The sequence below is a fragment of the Odocoileus virginianus genome, chromosome 1 (genome assembly GCF_023699985.2).
Source record: "Odocoileus virginianus isolate 20LAN1187 ecotype Illinois chromosome 1, Ovbor_1.2, whole genome shotgun sequence".
Classification (NCBI taxonomy): domain Eukaryota; kingdom Metazoa; phylum Chordata; class Mammalia; order Artiodactyla; family Cervidae; genus Odocoileus; species Odocoileus virginianus.
This window is the reverse complement of record NC_069674.1, coordinates 82,377,565-82,403,625: the sequence shown is the minus strand read 5'-3', so window position 1 is coordinate 82,403,625 and position 26,061 is coordinate 82,377,565. Positions and strand designations below refer to the sequence as shown.

Here is a 26,061-nt window from a genome sequence, read left to right as displayed (position 1 = left end):
GTACATCAACATGAATCAGCCACAGGTACATATGTGTCCTCACCCCCTTGAACTCCCCTCCCATCTCCCTCCCCACCCCATCCCTCCAGGTTTTCACAGAGCCCTGGCTTTGGGTCCCTGTGTCATACATCAAACTCCCACTGGCTGTCTTTTCCACATGGTAATGTATGTGTTTCAGTGCTGTTCTCTCCAATCATCCCAGCCTCTCATCCTCCCACTGTGTCCAGAACCTGTTCTTCATGTCTGTGTCTTCTCTGTTGCTCCGCACATAGGATCGTCAGTACCGTCTTTCTAGATTCCATGTGTGTGTTAATGTACAGTATTTGTCTTTCTCTTTCTGACTGACTTCACTCTGTAGAATAGGCTCTGGGTTCATCCGCCTCATTAGAACTGACTCAGATGTGTTCCTTTTTACAGCTGAGTAATATTCCATCCTGTGAATGTAGCACAGCTTCCTTATCCATCATCTGCTGATGGACATCGAGGTTGTTCCATGTTCTAACTATTGTAAATAGTGCTGCAGTCAACATTGGGATGCATGTGTTTCTTTCAATCCTGGTTTCCTCGGGGTCTATGCCAAGTAGTGGGATTGCTAGATCATAGAGTAGTTTTATTCCTAGTTTTTTAAGGAATCTCCATACTGTTCTCCATAGTGGTAGTATCACTTTGTATTGGAAAACTGGATGAATTCAAAAGAGAAGACAGTGTATGTTCTACGGTGTCTTTCTTTGAATTCATCCAGTTTTCCAAAGTTGATAAAGTTAAGGACGTTTAACACCTCACCCAGAAGTCAGATGAGTATTCATTTTTCTCCTCATAATTACTTAAAACATTATATTTAAATTAAAAACAGTGTGGACTTTGGGTAACATTCTTATCATCATCATCATGATACCTCTCTAATGAAAATATACAATAAATAGGGAAGAACTCATAATTTCAGTAAGTAGTTAAAGTAGAAGACTGAGAAGATGCTCCTTGCTTCATCCATGCTTGCAGCTTCTTGGAGGAATTTCACTTCTCCAAAGTTCAGGCCACTTTGATGGAAGAGTTTGAGAGTTTCCAGCATTCATGGGTTCTGTCTGTCTGGTGCATGAGTAAGAAAAACTCGCCTTTTGCTACAGCCTCATAGCAGGGTCCTGGCAGGAAAAATACCACAAAGTAGGCTGGAGTTGCTTGATAGGATTCACAGAGTGACTGTTTTACAAGAAGAATTTGAAGAGCAAAGGGTAAAGGGAGCTCAGTGGAGGTGCTGAGGCTACGAAGGTTTTGCAGCAGTGGGAAGCCATTACTGCCTCCAGGCCTGAAGGTGTTCCTAGCTGCTCAGAGTGGAGCTGTGGATCTCAAGGCACACATAGCCCCGAGATGAGCTGTGGATTGCAGCACATAGCCCTCACTCCACTCTCCCCCAACCCACCCCTCATCCCCCCAACAAGCGCAGCCTGGAAACAGTGAAGGCCCGCCAGACCCCTCTCTCCTGCTGCACTGCTCTCTCCTGCCGGCGTGTCCACTGGCCTAGCGCACTCAGAACCACAGGGCAAGGGAGCGCGGGGAGGATTCCTTAGAAATTAGATGCCAGCATCTGAGGTAGACAGAAATCAGGCTCTGCCCTCACGGGGTGACTGCATTCATTCAGAGCTTTGCTTGCAATTACAGAAACCACCTCCATCGGGGTGAAGCAAAACAGAGACTGTTACGAGGCTGCAGGGTGCCATGGCAACTGAGGTGAAGATGCAGCCAGACTTCAAGAAAGGAGGGACTGAGAAGCCCATGAAACCCAGAACATGCTCCTTTGTGTTACTCTTTGATCTGAACATGGGTTTCAGTGTTCAGATACTGGGAAACCAGTATCCTGTCCTGTACTGGGAAGCCAGGACAGTCTTTCCCTGCTGCTTGGTTCACCAGCAGGACAGAGGGACGTCAGCACGAGCTTAGAGGTTCCAGTTCCAACTCTCCCTTCTGTCTGTCCCAGTCCTGAATCCCAGGAAAGTTTACTCTGGTTGGAACAGCTCAGATGAAGTACCAACTCCTGGGCCGTGTGGCCGGAGGAACAGGGACACAAACCAGAAGCGTGCTTGCTGTCAGCACACCCCGTGTGAGATAGAGCTTAGAAGAATGCTGTCCGTGCATCACATGCAACAGGCTTCTTAAATTTTACTTCGGAGCCAGAGCCCAAAGTACCAAGACTGAGTAAAGTGCCAGGGGAAATTTTCTCTCTTTCTTTATTGGAAAATATTTTTGCTACCGTTACTCATAGTCACATGATGGGCCTTGGGAAAAAGAATCCCTTCTGCATCATTTAAAGTGGCTTAAATTAAGCGTGTATAAGGACAAGAATATGCATATTTTTCATATGTATAAATTGTAAGTGTGTGTGTATATATACATATATACACATACACACACACACATATATGCATCATTTAAAGTGGCTTAAATTAAGCGTGTGTAAGGACAAGAATATGCATATTTTTCATATGTATAAATTTTAAGTGTGTGTGTATATATACATATATACACATACACACACACACACACACACATATATATAAAAGTGAAAGTGTTAGTCCCTCAGTTGTGTCCAGCTCTTGTAAACCCACAGACTGTAGTTCACCAGACTCCTCTGTCCATGGAATTCTCCAGGTAAGAATACTGGAGTAGGTTTCCATTGCCTTGTTCAGGCCATCTTCCCAACCCAAGGAGCAAACCCAGGTCTCCTGTATTGCAGGCAAGCTCTTTACCATCTCAGCCACCAGGAAAGCTAACACTTAAAGGCTGGGCTTATCAGGGATACTTACAAACACATGTATAAGACCATACATACTCATTTTATCCTTAAAGAATATTAATCTTTAATATAAGATTAATCATAGATAGCATAATAATAGAAGTTTGCATTTGTTGTTATAGGTTCTTTATCTGATTTATTGTGTTTAATTGTTACAGTGACGCTATGAAGTGAGTACGACCATTATCACCATTTTACGTGTAAGGAGACTTAATCATATAGAGGTTTAGTGGATAATTCTTACTCCTCTTATACTTTAGGGAAATGTAGACTAAACAAAAAAATCATGACTCACCAAAAGAATACAGGAATGGAATGACACCTTATTATTAGTCATGGTTCACGGGAGTCTCCTGAATGTCTGTGTTATGCCCCCTTTAGATATATCAAGATTGGCGATAAAGAATGTGAATTTAACTGCAACTTTCGTCTTATCCTTCACACAAAACTGGTAAATCCTCACTATAAGCCAGAACTGCAGGCTCAGACAACCCTCCTCAATTTCACGGTCACAGAAGATGGTCTGGAAGCCCAGCTGTTGGCAGAGGTTGTCAATATTGAAAGGCCAGACTTGGAGAAACTTAAGGTAAAAATTATGAAATTATCCCTCAGCACTTATTCAGTACCTTCTTTGCACAAATGATAGTGCCAGACACAGGAGTATAAGATGGGATGCCTGCCTTCCAGGATCTCGCAATCTAATTAAGAAAAATGAGAATGTATGTGAACAGTTAAGTAGCAACTCAAGATACTTCTGATTAAGGAAGTAGTCGGGATTGTGCCCCAGGAGATGGACTCGTTGTGGGTCTTGTTTGATGCAGGTGACTCTGGCAAGCACAGAGTTGGAATCATGGAAGCAGGGCTGGAGGAACAGATACGTGCCCTAGAAGGTTGGAAAGAACAGAGGGTAGAGAGGCATCTGCCCTGGGCTTCCTCTCCTAAGAGATCCCCAAACACTGAGCCCTCAGAAGGTTTTAACTCTCAAGTTCTGTCCCCAGGAATTAGCCAATTACTGCTTACATGTTCCTGAGAAGCTGTGACTGTATTCACCCATCTCTGTGGTTTTCAGCATGGCAATTGCCCTGTGACCTCAGTTCTCTGACAGATACAAGAAGGGCTGTGATGTTAGCTTTTATCCTGTTATGAGGATGGAAATAATGCCTTCTCTCTTTAGATGTAAAAACGGAAGCCAGAAGTTTCTTCCTCTGGGTTCATAATGTTCCATGATTATGATATATGGTCACGCTCTGGACCCTGGAGTGCAACCAGCTCTTACCATGCCTTCAAATTTAAAGTTTAAATGCATCGCAAAACAAATAATACAAACAAGCAAGAAATACAAATATTTACAATTCTGTACCTTAGCAGGTGGTGGAGGAGGCAGAGATGTTTGGCATACAAAAATGCATTATATTTCTATGAGATGCCAAAATTTCATGTGCAATTATCCCTTGATTATCTCCATCTAGATTAAAAAGTAATTTATACCTGACTTTAATTGGGAAAATTTCTGGGCATATTTAACTATGTGTATTGCTTTTAAAGAATTTTTGAAGATTATGATTAGTACAATTGTAGTGTTAAGTGTTTTATTTTATATGAAATAATATGAATTTATTCACTGTCTCTCACCTTTTGTTTGGTTTGCATTAGCTGGTTCTGACAAAGCACCAAAATGACTTTAAGATAGAGCTGAAGTACCTGGAGGACGACCTCCTCCTGCGTCTCTCTGCGGCAGAAGGGAGCTTTCTAGACGACACCAAACTGGTAGAGAGACTAGAGAGGGCAAAGGCCACTGCAGCCGAGATAGAGCGCAAGGTAGGAGAAGGCAGGCGCTGCCGGGAGGGTTGTTTTTTTTTAACTTTTTATCATGGAGTATAGTTGATTAAGAGTGTTTGTTTCAGGTGTTAACAAAGTGATTCATTTCTACATAGACGTGTATCTCTTCTTTTCCCAATGAGTTTTTTTTTACGGTATATTGAGCAGCGCTCCCTGTGCTGTACAGTAGGTCCTTGTTGACTCTCCATTTTAAATATATCAGTGCCTACCTGTGTGTCGCAAGCTCCCTAACTATCTCTCCCTGACCTCCCCTCCCCCACCAACCTTATTTTTTTTTTCCATTTATTTTTATTAGTTGGAGGCTAATTACTTTACATCATTACAGTAGTTTTTGTCATACATTGAAATGAATTAGCCATGGATTTACATGTATTCCCCATCCCGGTCCCCCCTCCCACCTCCCTCTCCACCCGATCCCTCTGGGTCTTCCCAGTGCACCAGGCCCGAGCACTTGTCTCATGCATCCAATCTGGGCTGGTGATCTGTTTCACCCTAGATAATATACATGTTTCAATGCTGTTCTCTTGAAACATCCCACCCTCGCCTTCTCCCAGAGTCCACAAGTCTGTTCTATACATCTGAGTCTCTTCTTCTGTTTTGCATATAGGGTTATCGTTACCATCTTTCTAAATTCCATATATATGTGTTAGTATACTGTAATGGTCTTTATCTTTCTGGCTTACTTCGCTCTGTATAATGGGCTCCAGTTACTTTCCAAAGCCCCACCAACCTTAAATTCATTCTCTGAGTCTGTGAGTCTGTTTCTGTTTTGTAAATAAGTTCGTTTGTATCATCGGTTTTAAGATCCCACATGTAAGCAATATCATAGGATTTCTCTCCCTCTGGCTTCACTCGGTCTGACAACCTCTGGGTCCGTGCATGTTGCTGCGAAGGTCACTATTTCATTCTTTTTTAGTGGCTGAGTAATAGTCCATCGCATGTATGTACATCTTTATCCATCCTCCTGTCGAACAATTAGGTGCTTCCACGTCTCGGCTGTTGTAAATAGCGCTTCCGTGCGCGTTGGACTTCTGGGCGCTTGTTCTGTCTGAATGACGTGCCTGGGGATTTCTCTAAGATGACTGACTGTGGAATTCAGGCCTTTTCATAAACTGCCCTTAAAAAGTGAACTCTGTGCATTTCTGGATGCAGATAGAGATGACTGAACTTGTGCTTCTCCTAACTCAACAAAGATTCAGTCATTCACAGTAGACTCTGCCAGGCTGTTATTTTTTCCTGAGTGACTAAATTTTAAGGAAATCGGGCCCTGCTGGCTTATGTCGTCTAAAATATTAAAAGGTTTAGTCTTCAGCTTCAGCAAACTGACACCCTACAGTCTCACCACAGGCTTCCTGGTCTGCTGTATATTTTACAGAAATACTTAGAGCTTAAGTTTCATTTACAGGCCTTCAGTGCTGGGAAACTGAGCAAAGGATGGTCTCCCACTGCACTCAAATGCATTATTTCCCCAGGAAAGTGATGTTTCCTAAAAGCTAGAAAAAAATGTTCACTTAGTAGACTTCCTGCTGAACGTCCAACATGTGTCCTAATTTGCCTCGTGCATGCACGTTGAACTTTCACACATGGCCACTAGTCTTTAAAACGCTGACGTTTCGAAATGAGAGGAACCCTTATTTGCTTTCTGGAGTATCCTCATTACTAAGTAATCTATTAATTACCCAGCTAACACTGTGTTACCACACATCTAATATATTTATCTTAGTTTAAGCAAGGAAATGGAATCCAAAATTACTCTTTCCTTTTAAGTAAGTGAATTCTAGGTAGCTCCTAAAATGGTAAAGATTAAGGCAATTAAGTAAATTAGGTCTTAGCTTTGAAGTTAACTTCTAATTGTCTCTTAAAATATCTCTGCTATCTTCCTAACATTTTTCCATGTAGGAGCTTCCTTCTTTGCTCTACATTAAAAAAATTTTTTTAATATTTCTATTGGGGTATAATTGGTTTACAAAGTTGTATTAGTTTCAGGCATACAGCAAAGTGAATATGTAATACAAATACATATATCCACTCTTTTTTTAGATTCTTTTCCCATATAAGCCATCACAGAATATTGAGTACAGTTCCCTGTACTATGCAGTAGGTCCTTATCAGGTATCTGTTTTATTGATAGTAGTGTGTATATATTAATCCCAATCTCCCAGGTTATCCCTCCCTTCCACTTACCCCGGAGTAACCATTTGAAGCACGTACCAATGTGTGCCTCCTGCAAGTACACCATCACAAAGCTGAATGAATGGTTAGACAGGACTATTTACAGTTACCTCTTAGACAAAGGTCTGGGTGTTCCAAACACAGTGATTTAAATATTATCCTGTCAGAGGCCCTGCTTTGTGCAGTAATTTATACTACTGGTTTCTGTTCTACATTTTCTTCTGTCCTTTTATAGACAAGTATGATGAATTAAGTTTGTAAACAAAGGTTGGACAAATATTGTACCTTATAAAGCTCTAGGACCAACAGCAGTCCTAGATAGAAGAAACTGTGTCTTGAATAAAAACGAATATGTTGGCTGGTGATGGTCTGTGTGTTTAATTACCTCTCTGAATGTACCCAGAGGCTAATATCATACAAAGATAAACTAAATGGAAATATATGAGCATATGGATGATCTGGTGCAAAGTCAGAATTAGGCAGTCATGAGAGTCTCCCTATAAAGGCTTTTTAGTAAGCTTGGTTATTGGATATTTTATTGACCTTGGCTGCATTTGGATACCTTGTTGACTAATAAAGATATTGGCATTGAATTGACCCAGCAGATTTTTAAGAGCTATCCCTGAGAGGTGATACAGCTGGGTTATTAACCCCTGAAAAAGAGAGGGGAGGCAGGAAGGTGACATTACTCAGAATAAATTCTGTAGAACCAGAAACAATCAGGTTTGTTTAATCTGTAACCATAACACAGCTGGAGATACATCCATTTTCATTTAAAACTCAGTTTACAAAAAGATTATTGTAAAATATGAATGTTATGCTTTTAGGAAAAGACCAAGCGTAGAGATGCCATACGTGTTACCTACTTCAGTACTGCTGGTTTCTCATTTCAGATATGTCCCTCCCATCATATAGAGACCATGAAGAGTAAGTTACTTATGTTGTGTGCTCCCACCATAGGTGATTGAAGCTAAAGAAAATGAAATAAAAATCAACGAGGCCCGAGAATGTTACAGACCAGTGGCAGCAAGAGCGTCTCTTCTATATTTTGTGATTAATGACCTCAGAAAAATCAACCCCATCTATCAATTCTCTTTGAAGGTAATGATGAATATGCTAAGAAAAATTTAGACTTTAGAAGTTCAACTTGTTTCTGAAAGTTTAGAATTTTTTTTTAAGCAGTGTAGTGCGTCCAGTAAGGAGTCTCAAGGATCTAGCTAGCAAAATAAAAACAAGGTGAAAGAAATCTTCACTTTCTCAGTAACTTTCATTTCTAATTTTCAATAGGGCTTTGAAATAATTAACTTATGTGACATCAAAGCACACTGTTTACATTCTTCAATAGGATCTTAAGGAGCTTAATATATATATTAAGTTCCTTAAGATTCTTTATTTATACACACACACACACACACACACACACACACAGAGACAGACACATAAAGGGAATTCTCCTGGAGGCTCCTTTCCTTTTTTTGTGGAAGTGTACATGTTATAAAAAAGATTTCCCATTTTATTTTGGTACAGAGGGAAAAAAAGTGGGAATAACTATTGATTAAGCCAGTGTTTCATACAAGGCACTTCCTTTCTTTGGTTCATTCTTAACGCCTAAAACATCTCAATAAAATATGTTATTTTATCCCTATTTTAAAAAATTAATATGTTCAGATTTTAAATTGGCGAAGAATTCACATTTCATAATCTTAAGAGCCAGAATTTGAGCCCATGACTGATTCTGAACCCAGTGGTCTTTACTTTGTACCATTCTGCCTCTGGGCAGTATCCATTCATTCCATCTTTCAGTTTTTAAACAAATAGCTATTGTGATCAGTCATAATGCCAGATGTTGTGCTGGTTGCTGAATGTACAGTTTGGAAAACACAGATAAGAATGGAGATATATAGATTTGTGTGTGTATAAAAGTGACAAGTACAACGAGAGAGAACAGTAGAGATGGAGAGGCTGCTTTCCTGAGGGCTCAGGAAAGACCTCCCAGAGGTTATATAGTGTTTGGAGAATATAACAGACATAGGAGACAGGAAAGAGTTTTTGAGATTCCAGGTGAGTGAATCTGTGCTCGCTTCAGCAGCACATATACCAGGTGAGTGAATCTAAGTGGCTGGGGGGTAATGAGTGAGGAAGAAGGTGGTGAAACATGAGTCCTGAGAGCTGGGAGTATCTGGATCACATGAGATCTATACTGGGGACTTTGGATTATAGTCTGTGGACAAAGAGAGGCCATTGAAAGGCTGTAGGCAGATGACTCGTGATGGCAAAAGACTCAGACAGAAATGTATAGACTTACAATTTGAAGCTACAACAGTCAGCTCTTGGAGATGGATTGGATACTGGCAATAATAAAGAGAAAGGATCAAGAATAACTAGCAGATGTCTAGTAAGATGGAACAAGTAAAGAAATTCTGAGAAGCACAGGGGGCTTAGATTCCCTGCAGTGTGAAAGGGGAAAGTTAATACGGGCCCAGGCCTACCCAGACACCGAAAATAGACTATGGTATTACAAGGAAAGAAAGCTACAGAGCAGCCCCTGTGAGAAACAGTGTTGAAAACTACTAAAAAAGAGATTGGCAAATTGCATCCAGCCACATATAAAAAGCATAATCTGTTATGTTCAATTGGAATTCATGCCAGGAGTGCAAGTTGGTTAAACATTAAAAATCACACAATGTAATTCTTCATATTAATAAAATAAAAAAAGAAAAAGCCTATAATTTCAGTAGATGCAAAGAACTTGACAAATTAAAACATCTGGTTAAAAAAAAATTCTGAGCAAACAGGGATAAAATGGTCACTTTATCATACTCTGTGTGCTGAAGGGCATCTGTGAAGATTTTCAGCTAATGTTAATGTTGAAAAATTGAATGCTTTCCTCTGAGATCAAGAACAAAACAAGAGTGTCTTCTCTTAACTCTTCTATTCAATATTGCACTGGAGGTTATAGCCAGTGCAACAATACAAAAAAAAAAAGAAGAAATGCTATCTTTTTTCCACAGATGACCTTCACGAGAAGCTACTAGGATTAAGAAGTGAGTTTTTAGCAAGATCACAGGATATGAAGTCAATATACAAAATTCATTATATTTCTATATATGAGGAATAAACATTTAGAAAATAAAATTAATAAATACTATTTACAGTAGATACCAAAATTCTGAAACTCTTAGGGTTAATTTAAAAAAAACAGATACTACATCTGCATACTGAAGGCTATAAAATATTATTGAGAAAATTAAAGAAGGTTCAACTAAATGGAGAAAAAGACCATTTTTATGACTCAGAACAATTAGTATTATTAAGACTTTAGTTCTATTCAAATTAATCTATAGATTTAATTCAGTCTCAGTGAAAATCCCAGAAGGGCTTTTTTTTTTTTTTTGGTAGAAATTGGCTAACAGATTCTAAAATTTATGTAGAAATACCAAGGATTTAAAAAGAACTAATTTTGAAAAAGAAAAACAAATTTGGAAGACTTACAGTATATGATTTCAAGACTTACTACACTGATTGACCTAAATAAAAATACACTGATCAATGAAACAGAATAAAGAGTCCAGAAGCAGACCCATAAATGTATGCTCAACTGATTCTTGGAAGTGAGTGTTAAGACAATTCACTGAGGAGAGAATCGTTTTTGCAACAAATGATGCTGGGACAACTGGATATCCACATGGAATAAAATGAACCTTAGCTACTACATCACTCCATATAAAATGAGTTCAAAATGAATAACCTAAGCTGTAAAATTTCCCAGAGAACAGTAGAAAGTCTTTGGGTTTTGGTTTAGGCAAAGATTTATCCTTAGAGTATAAGAGAAATAAAAATTTCTTAGAATATAAGAGAAAAAAGTTAGCCACTTCAAAAGACTTAAGAAAATGAAAAACCAAGCCATAGACCAGTAAAAGTTATTTCCAATACACAAATTCCACAAAGAACTCATATGAGAATATACAACTCAATAACTCAATTTAAAAAATGGAGGAAAGGCTTGGACTTGTCTACTAAGATATATATTACCCATAAGCACATTTTTAAGATGCTCAGCAGTCATCAGAGAAATGCAGAGTAAAAGCAGAATGAGATATTACTGCATACCCAATAGAAAGGCTCAAGTTTTACAAGACTGTCATTAATGTAAGTGTTGGCACCGATGTGGTTCTATACCTCTCTCACTTTGCCAGTGGGGATGCAAAGTGCTAACACTATTTTGGAAAACAGTTTCGCAGTTTCTCGTAAAGTTACAAAATGATCTAAATGTTTACTCTAGGTCTTTACCCAAAGGGAATGAAGTTGAAAACAAAGTACTATACGTACACATCTAAAATGAATCTGCCATGAGACAAATAGCTAGGCAGTGGGCAGGGATGGGGGTGGATAATGGTGGGAACAGACTGCAAAGAGGCTCCTGAGAACTTTTTAGGGTGACATGAATAGAAAGGTTCTACATTTTGATTGCAGTGACTGTTTACTGAAGTCTATACATTTATCACTACTCATTGAGCTTTTTATTTAATGGGTGCGTTTTTTTGTTTATAAATCAAAAAATGATTTTAAAATGTAAATAGCAAATAGGTGCTTTGTGAATACCTTCTTACCCATATTTACTGTCAGTCATTGTAGGGTTTTACTTTCTCTCAAGTATATTAGTCCTTGTCCACCAGTCAAAAAAATTTGATATTTTTTTAATATCTATTTATAGATATATAGATTTGGATTATAGATGTATAGAGTTGGATATGTTTAGCTATATATTTAAATATCTATAGGTATATGTAAAAATCTATACAGTCCCATTGCTGCCAAGACACATGAGTTAAAACAAATATTGAGTGATTTTTAAAAGAATTAGATAATCAGAGGGGATCCCAAAAGTACATGGATAGAATAGCAAAAACAAAAAGTAACCTGTTAGAAATTGGGCAAAGGACTTGAAGAGACATTCCTCCAAAGGAGACATGACCAATAAGACATGACCAATGACCAATAAGCATTTGAAAAGATGTTCAACATCACTAATGTTTAGGAAAATGCAAATGAAAAATCACAATGAGATACCATTTCATATCTATTAGGATAGCTACAGTATTTCAGAAAAAAAACAAACAGAAAATAACAAGTGTTGGCAATGATCTGGAGAAACTGTAACCCTTGTGCACTATTGGAAGGGTTGTAAAACACTGCAGTTACTTTGGAAAACAACATGACAGTTGTTTTAAAAGTTGCCATGTGATTCAGCAATTCCACTTCTGAACATATACCCAAAAGATTACAAGGTGGTCTCAAAAAGACATTGTATACCCATGTTCATAGCATTGTTCATAATAGACCCAAATGTCCATCACTGGATGAAAGCCGGCTTGAAACTCAACATTTAAAAAACTGAGATCATGGCTGCTGGTCCCATCGCTTCATGGCAGATAGAAGCGAGAAAAGTGGTAACAGTGACAGATTTATTTTCTTGGGCTCCAAAATCACTGCAGACAGAGACTGCAGCCATGAAATTAAAAGATGCTTGCTTTTCAGAAAGAAAGCTATGACAAACCTAGACATCATATTAAAAAGCAGAGATATCACTTTGCTGACAGAAGTCAAAGCTATAGCTTTTCCAGGAATCATGTACAGCTGTGAGAATTGGACCATAAAGAAGGCTGAGTGCTGAAGAATTGATGGTTTTAAATTGTGATTCTTAAGCATCCTTTGGACTGCAAGGAGATCAAACCAGTCAATCGTAAAGGAAATCAGTCCTGAATATTCATTCATTGCTGAAGCTGAAGCTCCGATACTTTGGCCACCTGATGTGAAGAGCCAACTCATTGGAAAAGACCCTGATGCTGGGAAAGATTGAAGGCAGAAGAAGAGGGCAGCAGAGTGTGAGGTGATTAGACAGCATCACTGACTCAATGGACATAAATTTGAGCAAACTCCAGGAGATAGTGGAGAACAGAGGAGCCTGGCATACTGCAGTCCGTGGGGTCGCAAAGAGTCAGACAGGACTTAGTGACTGAACAACCACAGTAAATATGTACATACAGTGGAATATTATTTAGCCTTAAAAAGGAAGGAAATTCTGACATATGCTACAGCATAGATGAACCTTGATGACATTATACTGAGTGAAGAAAGCTTGTCACAATAAGACAAATACTATATAATTCCACTGTAGGAAGTACCTAGAGCAGTCAAACTTGTAGAAACAGAATGTAGAATAGTGGTTGTCAAGGAATAGGGAGTTATTGATATAATTAAATGAGTTTTTTAAGTGAGTTGTTGTCTAACAGTGTTTCAGTTGTTCAAGAAGAAAACAGTTTGGAAATGGGTTGTACCACAGTGTGAATATACTTCATACTACTTAAAACTAGTAAGATGGTAGATTTTACCCTTTGTGTATTTTACCAAAATTAAAATATATATATATATATACATATATATATATATATATATTCAATTGCATGGGTAGAAGGACAAAGGACAGTGCAATTCAATTGGTTAGGGAGAAAACGTGGGTAGATTTTATGAAATAATGTTAAAAATAATAGCAAACTTTCACTGAGACCTTACCACATGCTAAGAGCTATTCTAGAGCTCAAAGCATCCTTGTAAAACCTGTCCTGTTCTCTCTCCCCATCCATAAACTGTCGCCTCCGGGCTTGGAACTAGCTGGACATCTGCCACCAGTTGCCACCCCTTAACGGTGCCTTGAATTCCCCAGGCTTTCAACATGCTGTTCCACAGAGCCATCGAAAAGGCTGACAAGGTGGAGGACATCCCAGGGCGCATCTCCGCCCTGACCGAGAGCATCACCCACGCCGTCTTCCTCTACACCAGCCAGGCGCTGTTTGAGAAGGACAAACTCACCTTCCTGTCCCAGATGGCTTTCCAGGTGAGGAAATCAGTCCCTGAAAAGCAGCCCCAGAACCCAAGTCTCGCATCTCTGTGTATTAGGTACTTCACTGCTGCTTGGAAGCCCTTGGATAGTTTGTTTCCCAGAGGGAACTTGGGCATATGTCAGCCTGGTGAGTAGGTCAGAGTGCAGTGGCTTGGGTGAGCTTGCACTTGGGGCAACCACATCAGCTGTTACTCTGTAAAACAGGTCCATGAGGTGTTGGCCTCACCTTTCCAGGTCCTGTTCAGACCTCCCAGGTATTTATTCTCCTGGGGAGCTTCTTGGAGAGAATCTCAAGGTTAAAGTTCCAAATCCGAGTGGTCCTGGGAGGTTTTCAGAGCCCCATTAAAAAACAGTAAATAGGTGGAAAAAGCTCCATGTTTCACACTCCATCCTTCAGTAAGACCTCTTTCTGCTATGGACTCTGCAAAAGATTTTGTTTAAATAAAAGTACCCATGGTGAGAAAAAACCATCGAGGACCTCATTCCTAGATGAAATAAACATGTGTTCCTTTTATTAGTTTGTTTGCTGTATAACTTTTTCGGTCAATTCAAATCTTGATGAAAGATGTCTTCTTTATTTTGTGTCTTCCCAAGTACTTTGCTCAAAGAAGGCATTTTTAACTACCTGCTGTTAATAGTGATAAACTATCACTTCTCTCAACATTCAGAAAACTAAGATCATGGCATCCGGTCCCATCACTCATGGCAAATAGATGGAAAAACAGTGGAAACTCACTTTATTTTGGGGGGCTCCAAAATCACTGCAGATGGAGATTGCAACCATGAAATTAAAAGATGCTTACTCCTTGGAAGAAAAGTTATAACCAACCTAGACAGCATATTAAAAAGCAGAGACATTACTTTGCCAACAAAGGTCCATCTAGTCCAGGCTATGGTTTTTCCAATGGTCATGTATGGATGTGAGAGTTGAACTATAAAGAAAGCTGAGTGCAGAAGAATGATGCTTTTGAACTGTGGTGTTGGAGAAGACTCTTGAGAGTCCCTTGGACTGCAAGGAGATCCAACCAGTCCATCCTAAAGGAAATCAGTCCTGGGTGTTCATTGGAGGGACTGATGTTGAAGCTGAAACTCCAATATTTTGGCCACCTAATGCAAAGAGCTGACTCATTTGAAAAGACCCTGATGCTGGGAAAGATTGAGGGCAGGAGGAGAAGGGGACGACAAAGGATGAGATGGTTGGATGGCATCACCGACTCAATGGACATGGGTTTGGGTGGGCTCCAGGAGTTGGTGATGGACAGGGAGGCCTGGTGTGTGGCGGTTCATGGGGTCGCAAAGAGTTGGACATGACTGAGTGACTGAACTGAACTGAACTGATCACTTCTCTTTCAATAGTTTCAGTGTTAATGGATTTCTTTGGGATAAAAAAGAATATATGGGTGGAACCATTTTTAATATATGTGATAAACAGGAGTAATGCATTACAAAATGCAATTTTTCCTTAATGTTTTTCCAGTTTTATCGAGATGCAATAGACACATACATTGTATTAGTCCAGCATGTTCAACATAATGATCTTATGTATGTATATACTGTGAAGTGATTACACTATAAGTTTAGTCAACAGCCTTCAGCTCATATAGTTACATTTTTCCCTCATGATGAGAACTTTAAGATTTACTCTCTTTTTTTGTTGTTTAGTCCCTAAGTCATGTCTAACTCTTTTGTGACCCCATGGACTATAACCCACCAGGCTCCTCTGTCCATGGGATTTCCCAGGCAACAATACTGGAGTGGGCTGCCATTTTCTTCTCCAGGGGATCTTCCCGACCCAGGGATGGATCCTGCGTCTTCTGTGTTGGCAGCGAATTCTTTACCACTGAGCCACTAGGGAAGCCTTACTCCTTAGCAACTTCTTAATACACAATAGAGTATTGTTACCTATGATCACCATGCTGTACTTTACATCCCCAGTACTTGTTTATAACTGAAAGTTTATATCTTTTCATCACCTTCATCTGGAGAAGGAAATGGCAACCCATTCCAGTGTTCTTGCCTGGAGAATCCCAAAGACGGGGGTGCCTGGTGGGCTGCCGTCTATGGGGTTGCACAGAGTCGGACACGACTGAAGCGACTTAGCACCAGCATCACTTTCATCCATTTTTCCACCCACCACCACCTACCTCTGACAACAACCAAATTGTTCTCTGTTTTTTTGGATTCCACATGAAAGTGAGATTATACAATGTTTCTCTTACTCTGTGTGACTCTTTTCCTTAGCATAATGCCCTCAAGATTCATCTATCTTGTCACAAATGACAGGATTTCCTTCTTTTTATGACTGTGTAATATTCCATTGTATATATGTATGTGCATATATAAAAATCATACATACATACATACACACACACACCATGTTTTCTTTACCCATTGATCCATAGGTGGATGCTTAAGTTGTTTCTGTATGTTGGCTATTGTAAAAAAAACTGCTGTAATGAACATAGGAGTACAGATATCTTTTTGAGATAGTGATTTCACTTCTTTTGGATGTATACCCAGAAGTGAAATTGCTGGATTCTGTGATAGTTCTAGTTTTAATTTTTTGGGGAACCTCCATATTCTTTTCCATGTAGTTTTACCAATTTACGTTCCCACCAACAGTGTTAAGGGTTCCTGTCTCATATGCTCACCAGCATGTGTCATCTCTTGTCTGTTTGCTAATAGCCATCCTAACAGGTGTGAGGTGACATCTCATGTGGTTTTGATTTGAATTTTCCTGATGATTAGTGATGAGTGATGTTGAGCACTTTTTCATGTGTCTGTCAGCCTTTTGTATGCCTTCTTTGGTACAGTGACTATTCGGTTCCTCTGACCGTATTTTAATCATATTGTCTGTAGGTTTTGCTGACACTTGTATGCTTACATGGATTGTTCATGAACAGTAATGAACCAGGGATGGTACCGTATGCATACACACATGTGTGTGCAGCTATTTAAAACTTTTTAGAATATGTAGGTGAATTATCTATCTGAAATACTATTTACATAAATGCAAGCTTTATATATGTATGAGGAAAATTTTTTGGTTGATGAAATAAATCAAATTGGATTAAGAAAAAATAAGAAAAAAATTAAAAAAATTTAAAAATTGGATTAAGAAAAATTATCCAATAAAATAATATTCTGATACATGTTACCACCTGTAATGCATTTTGAAAATATCTAGAACTTTTAAACAGCACAAGTCTCAAACATTTTACCTGTTTAACTTTATAAGGTGTTACAGTTTTTATGTGGAAATTAGGAATATTTTATTTGGGTCCCTCCTAAATAGTCTATGGACTTTTTATCAGTTCTGTAACCAACATGTCTAAAGTTCAGTTCATGATATGTTTGTTCAGTTGTGTCTGTAAAACAATTTCCAGTTTTTTCTCAATATAATCTCACATCTAAGAAAAGTCTTATGTATCTCATAGTTTATTGAATGTAATTTCTATATCAGGACTAACTTACTGTACTAGTTTTACCTTTTGTTTGGTGATTTGGTCCTTTTTCATCTGAGGCTTTCTCAATTTGTATAAAAAGTTTCAAGACAAGTTTGATCTAACAGCAGAAGGCTAAATATGAAAGCATATTTTAATATGCTGCTAGTAGGCACAGGTGTTAAAATTGAAATGAACCAGGTTTGGTAATTATTTGCTATTAGATTTTCAATCAAGATTTTGAGTTCATGAGCATAATCTAAGATCCCTTATTTGAAGCAGAAACTGACATGTATCTATAGGAATTCTCAGAAGTCTTAGTTCTGCCTTGTCAACCATGTCTATTAAGTCGTGACTGCATCCTTGCTTTCTATGAGAACCGAATGACCCTTTCCTGTTTGTGTCCTCTCAAGATTTTGCTGAGAAAGAAAGAGATAGATCATCTTGAATTGGATTTCCTGCTTCGGTTCACAGTTGAACACACTTACCAGAGTCCTGTTGATTTCCTCACTCATCAGTCATGGAGTGCTATTAAGGTATGTTGGGAATATTGATTTTTCAAAAAATTTCTAAATCTTACTTCAAATCTCAGTTCTCTAAAATGTAGTTTTTAAAAATAAAGGTGATATACACCATTTTCATTGTAGATACATGCTGTTTTAATTTTTTGAAGAACTTCCCACACTCTTTTCCATAGTGGCTACACCAATTTACACATACACCAACTATATTCTGATTTCCCTTTTATATTTGGAAGTAAAGGAACTTTTGATCTATTTATGGATGGGAAAGTTGTTAATAAATTTTACAACGTACAGGACCTTTGGTTAAAGTTGAGGAGTATAAGTGATCTTTTTTTCAGTTGACCTGAATCTAGTTTCTTCATTTGATTTTTCTTTTTTATAGTATTTCTGTACTTTTTCAAAATAGTTTTGTTAATTTATACAGTATAGTCATGTATTATCATTGTAAAATGTTTAAGCAGCACAACCCTAGTTGTAAATCCTTATTCCATGTTTCTGTCAGAAGATCCTATTATTAAAAGTTTGTTCTCTGACTCTGGAATTCCTCAGAGATGCTCATCACATGCTAAGCCTCACCATACTCTTTTTTTTCCCCTAAGACAGGAACATTTCTCTGTATTGAAAACAACTATGTTTTTCCTTAGTTTTTTAGTATGTTTAGGTTTTATTTTTTAAATAGAATTTTTAATTAGATTATTGCTCTAGAATTATAAGTTCAAGTTCAATTGTGTTTCAGGGTCTCAGCAGAAAACATATGGCAAATTCAAAGTATGATTTTTAAAAAGTTTAATAGAGAGTATATTTTCATAGTATGAGAGGACAAATGAGGGGATCAGCCAGGGATGGGGAGGGAAAAGGTTAGTGAAACTACTGAGAAAGAAGTTATGGGAGAGAGCCAAGCTATGGGAACTCTGGCATTCCACAAAGAAATGGAGCCACCACTAAACAACCTCCCGGGAAAGCGCTGGGGAAGAGGTACCTTCGCCTCCTTTCACTAACCCTCCAGGCTCTTGCCAGTGCTTCCTGTTGATCAGACCCAACCAGGCAGAAAACCGGAAGCTTTGTTCAAGTCATCCTTCGTGATCACCCTCTTTGGAGGGCAGGAAGGGTCCTGAATAAATGAAGAGGCAATGAAGACTGTCCAGCACCACTTACCTGCACAGGATCCAACATAGTCACACGTCTTGCTTTTTTTGTTTTGTTTCAGGCCCTTCTTTCTTTCTTATTCTTTAATTTTTAGTTTATTTTATAGATGAGTAACAGTGTTGTGGTTTTTTTAGGTATGAAGCAGATAATCAACAAGGACCTGCTGTCTAGCTCAGGGAACTCACCTCAACATCCACAGGTCTTTGTCTCAAAGTCTAGGCTGTTATACACCAGCTGCTGTATTAGTCACCTCTGCTCCTGTTTTGTCACAGGCAGTCGCCCTCATGGAAGAGTTTCGAGGCCTCGACCGAGATGTGGAAGGATCTGCGAAGCAGTGGAGGAAGTGGGTAGAATCTGAGTGTCCAGAAAAGGAAAGGTTACCGCAAGAATGGAAGAAGAGAAGTTTAATACAGAAGCTGATTATTTTGAGAGCAGTGCGCCCTGACAGAATGACATATGCTCTCAGGTGGGGGCAGTTAGCTCTTACAGAAATTAACCTAGAGGAAATTTTGTCTTAAAGACTAGAAGTATCTGGTGGAGACTCAGTGGTGGAGACATTATGGTTCATGTTAATGAAAAGTGGTTCTGCCAACATTTTTATATTATAATCACTACTGTTGCTAAGATTTGCTAAACACTGAACAGCATGCTAGTCTGTCAGCGGTCTGAGCGTATTCTTCCTGAAAACCTTAATTCTGAAATCAGTAGGGGAAACAGGAAACTGATGGAAATAGTCTAGGAAGAGCGCTGGCAGAGTTCAGAGGCCAGGAACTTGCATTATCCTAGTGTGATTCTCATTGTCTTTCACTTAGTGGTGGCACTTTGGCTCTGAAGATTTTGCACATCAAACAAAAAATGAATTCCTTTCACGGATTCACTTACAGTTCTATAACTCTGCAGCTAGAGCAATTTAAAAGCAGAACCTTGTCTGAATCTTGGTTTAAGTGTCCTTTTTCTTTGCCCTTTTGGCTTCTCAGTGGTAATATGCTGCTTAGTTCTAATTTGAATTCGCCAGCCAGAGAGTTCTCAAGTTCCTTCCCTATGGAGCTGCTTTTTCTTCGGTCGTATTCACTTGCCGCAGGTTTTTTCCTTTGCTTTGTCTTTTCAGCCAATTTTCCCTTTGCAGAAGCCTCTGTCGTACCCTACTTTACAAGTTAATTCTGCTTAGTAGTACTTACTTTCTGCTAAATCTGATGCTGCTGGCAAATAATCCCTGCTTAATTGAGCTTCCCTGTGTTAGAAACACCCCAAAAAGCATTTGTATATTCATGAGAAGCCCAACAGGCTGGAAAATTGCATGGCGGCAAATCTAATGAACTGTTCATAAGTAATGGGGAGTCTGGCAGGGGGTTTGGGGGGACACAAAGCCACATGCAGGCAGCTGATGATACTCAGGAGGGTCTCTGTAGCCTCCCAAAAAGAATGTAGGCTTCTGATTTTCATCTGTTCTAAAGCAGTGAGAGATTTCACCGAATCAACTGCATAGATCTAGTCAGATTCATACTGCCGTTATTACAAGACATCGTATGTTCTAAACAAGGTTAGCTTCCTTCCTGTGTCTGCAGTTTAAGCTGATTCAAGTTGTGGCACTTTTTCAAGGTCAAAAACACCGATCCTGTCTTTGGCATTATTTTTTTTACAGGAATTTCGTGGAGGAAAAACTGGGTGCCAAGTATGTAGAGAGGACCAGATTGGACTTGGTTAAAGCATTTGAGGAGAGCAGCCCCGCCACCCCCATATTCTTCATCCTCTCTCCAGGAGTAGATGCCCTCAAAGACCTGGAGATACTGGGTGAGTGGCCAGGAGGTGGCCATCCAGCCCTCTCACCCAGCGCCAACCCAGCCTTCCTTTTCAGCTCACAGTTATCTTAGTTTTTTTTTTTTTTCCCCTTTCTCATCTGTTGGAGATTGAATCTATGGAAAATGTAAGGTTAATAACACTGTAGTCAGAAGAAATGTTTAAATGGAGCATTCCTCTGGTTGGCATAATGCAAGTTTCTTTTGTACAATTTTCTACCTTTTGACTAGATGAGAGCCAGAGGGCAATTTTCTCCATGCTCTTGTAATCTTGTGCCCCCTGTGACTAAATAATGGTCATTAGAGCGAGTCTATTCGATTGTGCTAGGCACAGCCGCTTTGTGCTGTCGATGACTATTCCCCACGGCCTGCTCGGAGAGCTCCGGGTTAATAGAGCTGTGACCTGACTCTGCCGGATTCCAGCACGGCCTCGCAAGGTGAGAGGCTCCTGCGTTTTACCGAACAAGCTGATCCGGTCAAAAAAATGATGTGATCCCTACCACATGTTGCTCCTTTTTATGAGGGCAATGTTTTGCTACTCCTGCAAGAGTTTATAAAGCTTAATAACAATGCTTGCCACCTATCAAAATGTCAAAAGCTTTATTATGATAAAACCAGAAGAACTAATTTCCACAGGCTTTGCTAATGCTTGCAAGGAGGCTGCCATTGACACTGAAAGCTTAAAATGATGCTTGTTGAAACAACAGGTTTAGTTTGGATTCTTTAGGAAAGTGACCCAGGAGGTAACAGCGGTCACCAGATGGACGTCAGATAACAGAACTCCAGACCTTCCTCACCTCTCCCCGCTTCACTCTTGCTCTTGCTGTGTCCTGCCCTCCCGCAGGCAAGAGACTGGGGTTTACAATCGACTCGGGAAAATTCCACAACGTGTCCTTAGGACAAGGGCAGGAGACAGTGGCAGAAATGGCCCTGGAGAAGGCTTCCAGAGAAGGACACTGGGTCATTCTCCAAGTGAGTATCACGTTTCGGGGCTAACGCGGGGACTGAGCACGGATGGGCGGTGCAGAGCCCCCTGCCCCGTGGGGAGGAGCCTTTCACAAACACGTTGTGATCTGCAGAGTCCTGGGGGCGCTCTCAGCAGCAGAGACACCTCCAAGATGACAAGGCGCTCAGCCGAAAAGAAGAGATACCATCTTTTGAGGGATTTCCCAGCCATTGTGGTTTAAATTTTTCTTTTTTAGTTATTTATTCATGACTGCAGTGGGTCTTCGCTGCTGCATGGGGCTTTCTCTGATTGTGGTGAGCGGGGCCTGCCCTCTAGTTGCGGTGGCTTCTCTGGTTACGGAGAATGGGCTCTAGGTGCACGGGCTTAGTTGCCCCGCAGCATATGAAGTCCTCCCGAACCAGGAATCAAATCCATGTCCCCTACATCAGCAGGCAGATTCTTATACACTAGACCACCAGGGAAGTCCTAAAATTTAAAATACTAGAGGGAGCCCATTATTCTCTTTATGTACATATATCTGAAACACCCCGTAGGGCTTGAGGACAGACAGACAGACAGACAGAGTGCCAACAGTGTTGTCATGACATCTGTCATTTGCATATGGCTTTAAAGTTGGCAGAGCACTCTTGCATATCTCATTATCTCCCATGACTCTGACTCTGCCCCTAGCTTATTGTGTAGCATTATGTTTGTAAATTAAAGAGTGAGGATTAGTCCCTTTATCCTTTCCAGGGCTTCTATACATGGGTCTGTGAGTCTGTCACTCAGTGTCCTCTGGAGTGGTTTCCATGACTCAGGATTCTGGTGTGAACTGAAAAAAAAACACACACAAAGGAGGTCTGAGTTGTTTTATTTGCGGACCTCACTGAGGACTATAGCCCGGGAGACAGACTCTCAGCTCTGAGGAACTTCACCAGACAGGTATTGGGGAGAGGCCAGTGTGTATGTGATCTTGGCAACCAAGCCCATGTCTCAGTAGAAGGTTGCTGCTAGTCACAAGGAGCAGATATCTCTGCTAATGATTTTAGTGATTTTCTCGGTATAAAAGGATACAAGAAATAGATTCAAAAGATTTTCTCCTGAAAATATCTAACTATGAAGGTCTGTTCTACCAGATTTTCCCAGAGTATAGAGTGCCTTATTCCTGACCTCCACCCTGAACACCTCTCAGGGTATGTTGAATGCCAGCAATTGCTGTGGCTGATGATGTCATCCTTATAGAAAGAGATGGCAAGCAGCATTTTTTAGTTTGCACCAGCAAGAACCTAGGAACCCATGGAGGCCAGGCCAGCTTCAGGCAGCACCTAGGGGCCAAGCAGACTCCTTATACAGCAGGGCACGCCAGCTGTCTTGGGAGGTCTGGAAATAGCCTTTTGATTTGGAGCACAAAGCTTCTCTTTTATATGCCAGACATTGTACTAGGCAATTCATTCCTGGGATACAGTATCTCTAATCATCACAGCAAAGCTGCAAGGGTAGGTATGCCCATCCCATTGTAAAGATAAGAAAATTGAGCCTCCGAGTAGTCTGGAGAGCCTCAGGGCCACCCAGTGGGAAAAGGACAGGGTCTGGCAGCAGACGAGTTTTCAGCTCGCCCACACTGCCACCTCATGCAGTCAGGACACTGGCCTTCCCTAATGTCTCCAGTGTCCAGAGCTGATGAAGTTTGCATTTACGCTTAAAATAAAATTGGATTCACAAAGACGCTGCCCATTATCCAAACAGAATATCACTTTTTGGGAGAGCAAAACCTACTGCTTAAACCATGAGCCTTCAGTGTGGGAACTTAGGATGACGTGTCCCCTTCTGAGCCTCACAGAGTCAAACGTCTGACAGTGGCGGGTTCATCTTTCTAAAACTAGCAGTTGTTGCTTGGACAGTTGTGTGGACCCTGGGATCTTCCCACAGGAGAAAGAGTTCTTTGCAGATTCTCACATTCAGAGGCTCAGACTGGCATGAAGCTGGGAGGGATGCAGCTGCCTCCTGAGAGAAGACAGTACTCAGAGTAAAATGTTTCTGTCAGTTTTATGTCTGTGCTGAGCTACCAGTTGTCCCCTTCCCCCCAAAAAAGTGCAAGTAGTAAGTTTTCCCATTTAAAAAAAAAAAAAGCCTTGAAAGACCTTACTTTGTGAAGGGTCTCCTTCTGGATATCTATTCTAGGCTTTTGTTCTTCGTGATAAGCCAGAAACTTAGAATGTAACTTTTTGCTATTTTTTTTTGCCACACTCTGGCAGTTTCCAAAGATTTGTAGTACCCCTTTGATTGGCAGTTAGAAGAGCAGGACGTTGCAGCATGACAAGACCAGCATACTCAGAACTTGTTATATTATTTGTATTTTACATTCAATTTTGTTGGCGTGGGCAAAGGATATGTATGCACATGTTAATCAGTTCTTATCCAGACTCCACCGTAGCCAATTACTATGACCAGAAATAGCGCCCCTCAGGATATTTAGCTAGCTAGGGTTTTGTCGGAAAACCCACACTCCACAGAAAACTGTAACTAAGGTAGCAGGCTGGCGCTGTCTTTATCTCATGCACACCAGATGATTTGTGAATTAAAATAATGGAATTAAAAAACACTTTTCATAGGCAAAGTGGGTCGTTTTCAAGATATGTGTATTGACTAAAAATGTCACACAAACACTGCTGCTCTTGGACAAATGGCCACAGATATCTAGCCAGTCTCAAAGCTGGTATCCTCAAGAATGGTTCCCAGGCTGGATTCCAGAGTGTGACTGTATACAGCGATGGTGCACTTGGAGATTTTTCTGTTCCCTGACTCCAAAGTCACCACCTAGGGATATTTTTACATTTGTTTCACATAAACTTTGCAAGCAAGGCATTGTCATAGTCCTTGAGGTAGAGAATCAGAATACATTTGAGCATGCAAAACAGATTTTGTTACAGATTTTGCTCCTGCTTACTTGTATGAGTGCACGGGTAGATGTGAGAAACACTCTCCTTACCATCTAGTAGGAAGTAAGGGAGGAAACTTAGAGAGCCCTTACCTACTGTAGAAGTTTTCTCGAGTTGCCATACCAGAGTATCACGGATTGGATCATTTAAGCAACAGAAGTATAATTCCTTATTGTTCTGGGGGCTAGAAGTCTGAGATGAAGGCATCAGCAGATTTGGTTTTATCTGAAGTCTTTCCCCTTGGCTTATAGATGGTTATATTCTCCCTGTTTCTTGACGTGGTCTTCCTTCTATGTGTGTCTGTCTGTCTGTCTCCTAATCTCTTCCTCTTACAAGGACACCGGTCACACTGGACGAAGGTCCACTTCAGTCTGCTCTGCTTGCTGCGCTTAGTTGCTCAGTTGTGTCTGTCTGCTTGCAAACCCATGGACTGTAGCCCGCCAGGCTCCTCTGTCCGTGGGGATTCCCCAGGCAAGAATACTGCAGTGGGTTGCCATGCCCTCCTCTTTAATGACTGCATTTAGCCTTAATTACCTCTTTTAAGAACCTGTTCCAAATATAGCTGCATTTTGAGGAGCTGAGGGCTCAGTTCAGTTCAGTTCAGTCGCTCAGTCGTGTCCGACCCTTTGCGACCCCATGAACCGCAGCACTCCAGGCCTCCCTGTCCATCACCAGCTCCCAGAGCCCACCCAAATTCATGTCCATCGAGTCGGTGACGCCATCCAGCCATCCCATCCTCTGTCGTCCCCTTCTCCTCCTGCCCTCAGTCCCTCCCAGAATCAGGGTCTTTTCAAACGAGTCAACTCTTCATGTCAGGTGGCCAAAGTATTGGAGTTTCAGCTTCAACATCAGTCCTTCCAATGAACACCCAGGACTGATCTCCTTTAGGATGGACTGGTTGAATCTCCTTGCAGTCCAAGGGACTCTCAAGAGTCTTCTCCAACACCACAGTTCAAAAGTATCAATTCTTCTGTGCTCAGCTTTCTTCACCATCCAACTCTCACATACATACATGACCACTGGAAAAACCATAGCCTTGACCAGACGGACCTTTGTTGGCAAAATAATATCTCTGCTTTTTAATATGCTATCTAGGTTGGTCATAACTTTCCTTCCAAGGAGTAAGCGTCTTTCAATTTCATGGCTGCAGTTACCATCTGCAGTGATTTTGGAGCCCCAGAAAATGAAGTCTGCTACTGTTTCCACTGTTTCTCCATCTATTTCCCATGAAGTGATGGGACCGGATGCTATGATCTTTGTTTTCTGAATGTTGAGCTTTAAGCCAACTTTTTCATTCTCCTCTTTCACTTTCATCAAGAGACTCTTTAGTTCTTCACTTTCTGCCATAAGGGTGGTGTCGTCTGCATATCTGAGGTTATTTCTCCGGGCAATCTTGATTCTAGCTTGTGCTTCATCCAGCCCAGCGTTTCTCATGATGTACTCTGCATATAAGTTAAATAAGCAGGGTGACAATACACAGCCTTGATGTACTCCTTTTCCTATTTGGAACCAGTCTGTTGTTCCATGTCCAGTTCTAACTGTTGCTTCCTGACCTGCATACAGGTTT

At 40.4% G+C, this 26,061-nt stretch overlaps 1 protein-coding gene across 1 annotated transcript in view; it reads left to right on the top strand.

Annotated features, from left to right (window-relative positions):
- Nucleotides 1–26,061, top strand: part of DNAH11 (dynein axonemal heavy chain 11) — a 344,761-nt gene that overhangs the window by 288,550 nt on the left and 30,150 nt on the right. Inside the window, exons 66-73 of the mRNA XM_070470248.1 lie at nt 3,170–3,374; nt 4,442–4,606; nt 7,760–7,900; nt 13,524–13,694; nt 17,557–17,679; nt 19,086–19,279; nt 20,456–20,604; nt 21,454–21,581. Of these exons, the coding sequence (XP_070326349.1) occupies nt 3,170–3,374; nt 4,442–4,606; nt 7,760–7,900; nt 13,524–13,694; nt 17,557–17,679; nt 19,086–19,279; nt 20,456–20,604; nt 21,454–21,581 (1,276 nt within the window). The remainder of the gene's footprint in view (nt 1–3,169; nt 3,375–4,441; nt 4,607–7,759; nt 7,901–13,523; nt 13,695–17,556; nt 17,680–19,085; nt 19,280–20,455; nt 20,605–21,453; nt 21,582–26,061) is intronic.